The sequence below is a fragment of the Ipomoea triloba genome, chromosome 14 (assembly GCF_003576645.1).
Source record: "Ipomoea triloba cultivar NCNSP0323 chromosome 14, ASM357664v1".
Taxonomy (NCBI): Eukaryota; Viridiplantae; Streptophyta; class Magnoliopsida; order Solanales; family Convolvulaceae; genus Ipomoea; species Ipomoea triloba.
The window spans coordinates 2,264,434-2,275,212 of NC_044929.1; the positions used below are offsets into that span (position 1 = coordinate 2,264,434).

At 38.0% G+C, this 10,779-nt stretch overlaps 2 protein-coding genes across 2 annotated transcripts; both read right to left on the reverse strand.

Moving 5' to 3' along the window:
- Nucleotides 1-1,829: 1,829 nt before the first annotated feature.
- Nucleotides 1,830-3,835, reverse strand: LOC116003650. Its single transcript, XM_031243552.1, has one exon. It carries the CDS (start codon nt 3,426-3,428, stop codon nt 2,352-2,354), a length of 1,077 nt encoding a protein of 358 aa, XP_031099412.1. The 5' UTR covers nt 3,429-3,835; the 3' UTR covers nt 1,830-2,351.
- Nucleotides 3,836-4,651: 816 nt separating this feature from the next.
- LOC116004814 (probable protein S-acyltransferase 22) lies at nt 4,652-9,631 on the reverse strand. The gene is made up of 9 exons (XM_031244988.1): nt 9,075-9,631; nt 8,832-8,945; nt 7,906-8,316; nt 7,358-7,426; nt 7,171-7,242; nt 6,745-6,873; nt 6,520-6,600; nt 6,246-6,428; nt 4,652-5,813 (listed from the first exon to the last, which is right to left on the reverse strand). Exons 1-9 carry the CDS (start codon nt 9,114-9,116, stop codon nt 5,004-5,006), a joined length of 1,911 nt encoding a protein of 636 aa, XP_031100848.1. The 5' UTR covers nt 9,117-9,631; the 3' UTR covers nt 4,652-5,003.
- Nucleotides 9,632-10,779: the final 1,148 nt, after the last annotated feature.

The following is a 10,779-nucleotide window of genomic DNA, read 5'->3' on the forward strand; positions in this document are numbered from 1 at the left end:
CTTAAATATGTTGGAAGCCTAAATAGGCGCAAAGCCTATTCATGATCTATTTTGAAACCTTTTTAAAGGCCTATATATTAAATAGGCTTTTTAAAAAGGCTTTAGGCCAAGTCAGGCCAACTGTAGGCTCAGGCTTGAGCCTAAAAAAAAAGCCTACATACAGGCTCAGGCCCAGGCCCAGACTCAGGCTTTCGATTTCCATAGCAGACCCAGGCCTAATTTTCTAAAGCCCGGCTCGGCCTAGCCTATTTCCACCCCTAGTGTAAACTAGTCCTATGATCACAACATAAAACCATTCGTTAAGCTAGATCATGTAAATAAATAAAATGAGTAAAGGATTTTAACATGAAAACCCGAAATGGAAAATCACAACCTTTTTTGGGCTAAGCCAAGCCAAGAAGCTCACTATTCAATCATTAAACCACTGCCATAAAATTCATTTTTAGTATATTGAAAGTTAACAATTTATGTACATGTAAACAAATAACTTGATAATTGCTTACACATAATATGACAGCTACAAGTATAAAAATTGTCAACTGCAGATACAGAATGTGCCAACTACAGACACAGAATCTGAAGGTTATTTTCGGACCAGGATCTACAATGCAAGGTAGACCTTGGTCCATATTATAATTTGCCTCCGATATATAACAAGGCTTTTTCAGAATTAGCATGCCATATGGGCAAGGCTAGACTAGAAGAGCAAAAAAAAAAAAAAAAACAAGGGAAAAAGACAGCATGCAGCTCAGAGGTCAAAGAAGAACAAATTAAAGTTTCTCACAACCATTCTCAGATAATCATACTTGTGTAGTAAAATGAGGTGTTACCTGGAGATTCTTTCGCCTTAGCTTACTATGAGGAAAGCTTTCAAAATACGTGGCAGGTAGCTGATGTATGCTGATGCTTTGCTATGTGATTAGCATAACCAATAAGTGAACACCACAAACCTATCTATTTGCAGACATTCAAAGCCTGGGTTCATGTGATTTATAAATTGTTCAATGACTTGATATCAATCAAGTCATTCGGCAAAAGCCTGAGCAGAAGCACAATAGGAAACAGAAGCAAAAGCACAACAAACCATTTTGAATTTGCAACTATAAATATGGCATTTTCTCAGACAAGGAAATGCTTCAGTGCTTCTATTATATCCATCCTATAATGCACAACTTGAAGTTCAATTAACACAAGATTTTTATAAATTTGCATGATCTACGTACTCCCTAATTGAAAAGAACAACGCCCCCATAAAAAATCCAACATTTTCAGTAGGGATGGCAACAAAGAGATATTTATAATGCCAATACCTTCAAATCCCTGAATACCTATCATGTACCCCTTACCAATTATCTAAAAAAGAAAAATCAAATTAACATATATATTGAACAAGAAATTTAACTTTCAAGACAGTAGATCCTGTACATGTGCAGTAAACTCCATATCAATACTCACTATTTTCAAATATGTTTTAAATCCTTAGAAACCAAATACTAGAGTGCACAAATTATGGCTAATGCCACAAGTCTTCCACCTAATACACTCTCCAAGTCTCCATACATTTATGCATGACAAATTGCCAATATCAAGGATTAAGCAAAATCAATGACAGGGGTTAATAATAGCACTAGGGCTAAAAAAATCATGTCTACACCTTCCCATTTGATTGTAGTACTTGAGATTGTAATGACATAAATAGTCCTGATTTAAATTTTAAGGCCGCATTGCATCACATCAATTAACAATTTCAGTGAAACCATGCTAATAGTTATGAATCAGAAACCAAACTCAGTTTTTATGTACTTGAGTTTCTTTTTTACCTTTTTAAGTAGTTACAATATCATACATTAATAGTATATTATAAGACAACGGGTACAGAGCTACAGCAATACATGTCTTACAAGTTAAAAACAAGGCTATCCACTGGGTAAGAGTATAACAGACATCCTTAATTTCCAGGAACTACTTAGCAGACAAATACAAGAAATAAAAAGAGAAAATTGCCACACTAGATTGACGGAAACTATTTATTGTGAAAGGAAGTAATATATATAATACAATAAATCAATAATACATGGTCTATACTTGTAATTTATGAACAAGGTTTTCCAAAGACGTTTAAAATTAAAGGAGAGAGAGAGAGGCAGTTCCAATTACCAGTCTTCAATTCAATTTCTTTGACTGCCCATTTTTGCAGAATTCGCATCTCTGCAGCATTTTATCATGTAGGAAAAAGAGTAGTAGAGCAACATAGACAAATCCACCTTTCAGATAGCATCTCCATTCAGCTCACAAGCAACTTGTGGTGGTTTTGCAAGTCACAATAAATTCAATTATTCAAGAACATAGTTTCACTGAACTTCAGTTGATGTTGAAGAAATTTTAGAGGGTTCCAGAACTGGCTGACTCTCTTCATTATATGTTTCTACTCTATAGGATTTGCAGCAGAAGTAGAAAACCGTATTCATCATAGAATCCAAAAGCAGCAAAAATGAGTACATTACCACCAAAAGAGGCCCTTCCCATATCCTTGAAGATCCATCCCCATAACTTAGAGTCTTCACTCTATGATCAAACAAACCCTCCACAAATGCCATCCCAACGGTTGTTCCTAAGAATATAAGGAGACCAACCTGTGTTTTCCCCTTGATGAGGGACCTGGACCTAAGCAATGCTTGTGGTCCTGATACATCTTCCAACACTGAAATCACAATAGCAATGTTGCAAATAACTACGCAATTTGCTAAAATTATAGCGAAGATCATTCCAACTACCACTGCAGGGTATAAGATCAAGTTTGATGGTAATCCAGACATGGAAAACATGGTGCTAACAGCAACAAGGAGCAAAAGAAACAAAGTGACACAACCTGAAATAACAGTGCATACCCACAAGTAAGTGAAGACAATTCGCTTCCAAATATTTGTCATTATCATATAGAACTTCAAAGAATCAAACTGTTCCCTTGAATAAGTGCAATCCACTGCGTACACAATTGCAGCTTTAGACAGCAACAAGAAAGTAGCACATAGAGGGAAAGACACTGCAGCTGCCACCACCTTTTCCGAAAACTTATGACCATACTGTTTGAAAAAATGCCCTAGTGAAATTCCACTCGATCTCACCACTAGCAAAAGCCTTACTGTCAGTCTCCTCACAAGGGACTGATTAACCAAGACATTCGACAAAAGCACAGCAGATACTGGGAGAATCAATAAAGCCATGATAGATATGAATCCCATCGAATTAAACCGAAGAATCCACACGGTTTCTCTCAAAATTTCAAGTGCACTCATGGAATGAAAATCATCATCAAATCTCGACTCATTGTTAGTTCTTTCAAATTCGAAAATTTGAAGCTCTGGATCAACTTCCTTTGGGTTTTCCCTTGCAACAGGACTTGAATCACCAGAAACTTCCATTTGCATCAAACAACGCCAGTAAAATTCCTATTACTAATCCCCGATCAATAGAAGAGGGCACTAACAGTTTAAACAACTTTCACGAAAACTATTCAGATCTGCATTTCAAGCATACCTTTGTGCGTACCAACAATTCACGTGATCTGATCCGAAAGAAATGGCAGCTCAACTCCACGAAGCAAAAAGTAACAGAGTGAGCATGAGAGCTGAGCAGACGGGAGAAGAGCAGGAACACTCTTTATGAATCTAAATGAGAATTTAGGGATTCAATTCGCACTCGATCTGCAAAAACACCATCTATTTTATCTTCTATGAATCTAAATGAGATTTTTTTTTTTTTCCCTGAACAGGCAACTGAATGAACAGACTCCCGAAGAGTGGAGATTAGAGATTTCGATTTGTAAGTTAATTTTGGAGAAAAATTCACCCCAAAACCGGGCTTTTCTATTTTAAGTTTTTAACCCCACCCACTTTAAAAAATGGAATAAAAATAAAATTTGTAACAGAGGCACTAAGTTGGCTCAAGGATTTGGATGTGAACGATGTTGATGTTGAGACTTGACTCCCAAATCGTTTATCATGTTATTTCTTTTTTCTTTTTTTTTTAAAGTTTATCATGTTATTTCAGTTACTTCTTTTAATTTAATTTTAGTTGATGATATTAAAGAAACTACATCTTTGATTCATGATGTAGCTTTCCCATTTTGTTAAGCGATCTACAAATCGTGTTGTCCACTCTGTTGCTCGAGAAGTCGTTTCTATGTCCGGTTGCGGGGAATGAGTGTAAATCTCTCCCCCTTTTCTTATTGATTTGCTTTCTGATGACTTAATGCATTAAATTCTTGCTCTCAAAAAAGAATATAAATGGACAACCTTAACCAAGTTGGTGAAGTGGTGGTGCGGGTTCCCTCAACGAAAACATCGAACCCCGCCCATATAGACTAACGAAAAGACACTACGTACTTATTACCAAACAAGTCATCGCAACATTCAAAAATCGATCCTTAAACCTCCTACAATAATATAAAGTACTCCGGAATATACTTATTACCAACCAGGCTACTAGCTACCACAACATTCAATAATCGTTAAATCTAATAGGGAGTAATATATTATTAAAACGTTTACTAGTCAAATGGGACAGGCCTCTAAAACCGAAACCCACCTCCTACCCAAGTAGGGGCGGGAGCAAAGCCCGTTTTGACAACTATACATCAATTAGAACCATGTGATGCAAATGTTTTTTTTTTCCTTTAAAGAAAGGAGAGTTGGGGCAACCAAAGTCTGCATTCAAATTAAAAATTCAAATGCTAGAATCCATAATGCCTACATTTTACATTGTTCCTGGCTGGGAGGGAGGGAGGGATTACATTTCCAGAAAAATATGCCCTTCCTGTGAACTCTGCTTTGCTCTGGAATCCAAAATTTTAAACCCAATAACAAATGCAAGAGCCCAAAGTGAAGCCAGGAGGTGCCATTTACACAAACTTGGCCTATAAATTAAAAAATCTCATATAATCAATCCCCCAACTACTTTGCCAAGACCAAAATGATATATATGTAGTTAAGTTTTTGAGAGTTTCAGAGCATTCTGGTGTTAGCTTGGGTAGATGAAGATGATGGTGCCATCAACCTACTAGCCCTCTCGTTTTGGTCAGACCCGAAAAGAAGGCTACTCCATTTTGTTGACCTTTGCACAAATCGGTTAGGAACTTGGTCACTATCTTCGCCCCCCGATGCATCATATCCGTCGCTAGTTGACCTTGACAATGGAATTTCTTTCTGGACATTCATTCCCAAGGTTGATGATAGTCCCACGAGAAGTCTACCCTCATCTGCTCCTGATGATGAGGCCCGGAAAGGGTGAATGTCAGGGGAGTCCAAACTGCTCTCCGGGGAAGAAGCAGCAATCCCTCCTCCCGAGCTCGATATTATTGCCTGGTTTGTGCGAAAAGTACTTCGCGCTTCGAGATGAAGAGGGGCCAAACTTGTTGACGTCTCGGTGAACATAGGACCTCTACTATTGTTGTGAGCAACTTCACTCGAAAGCTTCGCCAAACCTTCAAATGGTAGCTCGGTAGGGAGACGAACACGCTTACTGGGTCGCCTTCTGTTGTTGTCGGGCCTCGGGATCATTCGACGCCCACTGCTCCCGAAACTACTGTTCCCTTCAAGGTCGTAAGGCGCTTGCTGTCTCACAACAGGCTGCAGAATTTTCGACTTCTTCCTCGCTTCGGCTGCAGCCTTTGAAACATCCTCGGCGTTCAACCGTGCTAATGTCCATGGGCTGATCTTCACAGCAGCGGGGTTCTTTTTCTTAACTGGCTCCTCTACCGACGTCTTTTTTCCAAGTGAACTAACCGATCCATTGTCTGGTGGAACTACATCAAACTGCATTTAAGCAAAACTATATAAGAATTAATGATGACAACAGAAAATATATTGTATAATGGTCTTCCATTATTGAGCCCGTGCTTGAAAAACTCTGCAAGGCGGCACAATATGCTACTTGGAACTGCAATCAATCTTGCTGGACTCGACCCTTCACCAGACTCCGCCCAACAATTCCTTCACACAACCAATCTTAACTGCACACTCGTGACTTGGCTCTGATATCACTTGTTAGATCAAACATTTACCACTACGCAAAAAGTCCTTATTTCCTTATACTGCCACCACATTTCCGAGAGGCAGGTGCCCGACAATCCCATAGCCACCTGGTGCTGGACTTTGCCCTTCACTGGCCTCCGCCCAACATAGGATGCCACTTCAGAGTAAAATGAACATTTCCACAAAGGACAAAAGAACGATGAAAAAATATACCTGATCCTCAAGAAAAAGGCGTGGAGGTGTACACCACGCTGCTCGATGGAAAGTATTAAAGGAGCTTGCACTGCTTAACCCTGTTATGGAGCTAACCGTTGACATTTGAGGACTTTGTTGACCTCCAATCCCTTGTTGCTCTTGCTCCCGCAGAGCTATGATATAATCATATGTGCTAATTCCCTGTGATTCCACCGTCAAAGTATATAAATGTGTCAGCTTTCAGAGCACAGGAAGTTCGCTAATTAGAATCACCGCAAGATGAAAACCTGACCTTCTTGATTAGAAGTATATGAAAGAAGAAAAGCTGAGCAAGTGGCAGTGTCGCAATCATTGCCAATATGGTGCAGACCGCCTATCATGAAGGCAATTATTTTCTTAGTAACACCATGCCACAAGAAAAAACGAAACTAAATATTTGACTTAACCATCTCTTTTTGTATGATGAACAAATCACTAAATCGTTCGCTAATTAGAGGTAAGCTGCAATAACACTCACCACAACAATAACAAATGGAACCATGGAGAAACTGCTTCCGAGCTTAGAGGAGATATCCGCCGAGAACCTCTTCTTCTCAATAAAGCAACAGATCAGAACAAGGATTCCAGTCAACCACTGAAGTATAAGCTGCAATCTCAAGTCGAAGGTGCACAAACCATGTAGACCTGTCAATCGTTAATCAAATAAAAAATGGCTTGAAAGTAAAATGCTTGTTCTGAGTTGACCCTCAATTTTTTTTTAAGTTTCAGAAGAAACCATGAGACTGACGGATTTGAAAATGCAAGGATTAGGGAGAAGAAGATTACAGACCTTATCAGGGGATGATTTTATTTTATGTCAATTATGAAATTGGGGACAGTCTATGGACAATTTGGAGACTGAAGATTATGTATCGTGACCCAAAGCAAGAAAGGCGATACATACCAGTAGGAGAGCAGAAACCATGAGGGTGAAGAACTTCCTATAGTTCCTTTTGCCAATACAATTGTTTAGCCACTACAACAAAATATTGAGGAAAAAAATCACTGATATTCTTATAATATCTATGTCTGGAAAACGATTCTGTGATGTGTGCTGTTACAGTTCACATTATAGTATATAATATAATTACCCTGCAATGATGATCAAAGCGATCAACACATTTATCACATACTCTACAGTGCTTGCTGTATTTGAACACCTGCAAGAGGATTGTAAACAAAGTCGCAAAGATAAGCATATGATCTAGCAGCCCTAGAAGCATACAAAAAGGTTGAGGTCGTAATTTGGGATTCTTGTGTTCCCAAATGAGATGGGCATCACAAGCCTTTTACAATTTCTCTGCTATCTTTTAAAATAAAACCATCTACACTGCAATAGTTTTCTTTTTTTTTTGTCAGACCACGAGGTGTCCTGAGCAAGCCCCAACTATAAGAAGGGCTTTAAGCCCGTACAATACTCAAACTAATCTCCGTTTGCACCAAGCCGGCCCAATTAAGGGACAAAATGCTGGCCATATTGGTTTTTCCATACAAGAAGGGGTTTTGAACTCCCGACTTCTTTTAAGGGATGAGAGTGCAGGCCACTCATGCCAACCAAGCTGGTTACTGCAATAGTTTTCTTTGATTCCATAGTTTGGGTACACTTTTAGAATGAATATTTGCACATCTAAGCACTCACCTCTACTTCACACAAACTGCAATAGAACATGCCATCTTCACTTGTTTGTTGCTCGGAAGACTCGTCATGTCGATTTGAGCAGCACACAGAAGCACAGGGTAGTAAAGGTAACAGCAAAGAAGTGCACAATGTTTGATGAGAAGCTGCCTCAATCTTCTCGTCGGTTTGAGCACCATGAGGATCTGCAGCTGCTTGAGCTCCCTTGTTTTTGTCAAAAGTTTTCTCTCCAACTGAACTAGCATTAGCCCCACGTACTGATGAAGTTGACTCTCCTCCACCTAGTTTAGAACCCTTGGCGTGACTATGGCTTTTGTCATCTACAATCTTAAGATACTTTTTGGACTTGAAAACTCCCGGATCCGCAGGATCAGTGGCAGCACACCAGATATATAACCCAAAAACACTTATAATCTGGGAAAAAAACAAAGACATGTCTCTTCAATTGCACATATAAGACTTGGGAAAATACTTGGCATGTCTTCATTTAGCCATAAATACACTGCCTTTTGCTAGGCTACATTTTAGTAGAACAAGAGAAAGCATCTCCTCATACAAGTAAGAAATTTTAGTGGAACTCAAAGGCCCCCAATTCCACCCAAATTGGCCAATGACACTATCATTTGTTAGGTCAGGAATCATCCATTGAATAAATAAAGGACTAAGAAACTCATTTGCCAAAAAATCCTATATTAAGTAATTAGAGAACACAATCTAAAGAGAGTCCAAAAAGTAATTGCAGAACACAATGTAAAGAGACTAAGAGAGTCCACAAAGTAATAGTAGAACACAATCCATAAGAACAGTAACAAAATTACTCAAAATCATGAAGTAAACAAGTAATTAAAGAGCAGATCTCAGTGATCCAGGGTCTAAAATGACACAGGAAACCAGGGCAAAGAGAAGGAAAAGCTATTAAAGTGACTTACAAGAGGTGTATAAATCCCCATCACAATGTACTGAAACAATTTCTTCCCCACAAAAGGTGCAAAAAACACATAGAAGGCAAAACCCAATGCCAGAAATACAGCAACAGCCACCACCTGCATTCAAGCACATGTAGATTCAAACAAAAATTGAACCAAAATTACATATATGCTATAAAAAAAAATAATAAAAAAACCCTTTAAAAAGCTAAAAATTAAGGAAGAATACTGGGGAGGGAGGGAGACCTGGAGAGGATGATAGGGAAGCTGCCATCCCTGCTTCCTCATTTTGCAGATTAAAGAGTGTGTGCAGCCAAGAAATTTTGGGCAAGCGGAAAAAAGGGCCAAAAAATGGTGAACTTTGCCTACCCTCTAATTTCCTTGTTTACTTTCACTTTCCCTCATTTTCACTGGAAAATTAAGATCAGCTGAACACTCTTTCTCAGCAAGAAAACAAATCCCACATTTTCCCACATTCTGTTGGGTCTTATCAGTGACAAGAAATCAAAGAAAGCACAAATGAACAAAAGAAAAAAATCAAAAACAGCACAAGGAAAAGCTCAAAGGGAGAAATAAATGCATAACTGATAGTGGGTATATGGCTAGGTAGCTTTGTCTGGTTCACTCAATCATATAACCCACACCCCACCCACATTTGCACCATGAAGTTGAAGAGAGAGAGAGAGGAGAGAGAGAACACAAGGCTATGAAATGAAATTGTGAAATGGCTATTGGGTATTTCTCTTGTTTCTTTACTTTTTTTTATTTATTTATCGGTTCTTGAGAAGCCTTTTGGAGGAGACAGAGAGGGCACAGATTGCTGATCTGTACCTTTTTTAGCTTGAGAGAGAGAGAGAGAGAGACTCCGCTGGATACAATGGTGTAGTAATACAGTAGAGACTATAGAGCAGCATGTTTCCTCTGTCTCATTTAATTATAATTAAAGATAAATAAATTACTAATAAATTTTTTGGATTACATCAACTACACTGAATAAACTCAGTGACTATAATCAGTAAAGGACTACGAGAAAGTAAATAAACCTATAGTTGATCAGTTTTATTCATACTTTTCGGTTAGTTTTTCAGTTCTCATCCGTTCAAATCAAGAAGATTAATAGATTGCGACATTAATCATTTTATCGAGTTAGTAACATAAAACGTATTTCACAATTTATCTCCTCTCACAATTCATATGACGAGGTAGGTTAACACTTGTGTGTGAGACCGTCTCACCGATTGTTATATCATGGACTCAAATACACCTTGCAAGGTGGACCTCCACCTGAGTCCATGTTCACAATTTTAGAACTCTATATTCACAATTTTATAACTCTATATTCACAATTTAATAACTCTATATTTAACAATATAACACAATTTTTTAGATTATGTAACAAAAGTGTGAATGTAGAATTCAAAAATTGTGAATATTGTAATTTTGTATATTGAGATCTAAAATTGTGAATATAGAGTTTTAAAATTGTAAGCATATAGTTCTAAAATTATAAACATATCCACCTTGCAAGGTGAATCTAGGGGCTGAGTCCATAGTTTCACGGTCTCAATTTGGAGACGGGTCTTGTTTTTTATTAATGGGTCGAATTTTTGACCTTATTTATTAAAGATTTAACTCTTCTCACTAATTAAGACTCGTGAGATGATCTCACGCAAGTTTTTGCAGACGGACGAATAACTTGGGTTTAGGGTTTAAAGTTTAAACCTATAATTACCTTTGCCAACAAATCTTTTTTACTTTTGTGGAGTTTGTCACCTTTTGGGATGTACAAATCATGTGTCACACTGCAAACAGGACATAGCCAGCCAGTTGTATTTCCTCTGCCTTTTTTGTAATCTCCTACCAACCCCATTTAAAGCTTGTCAATACCTTCCTCAACCTCCTCCAAGTGGAAAATTTACTTTTTCAACAAATTTTTTAAATTCTTTAAAAA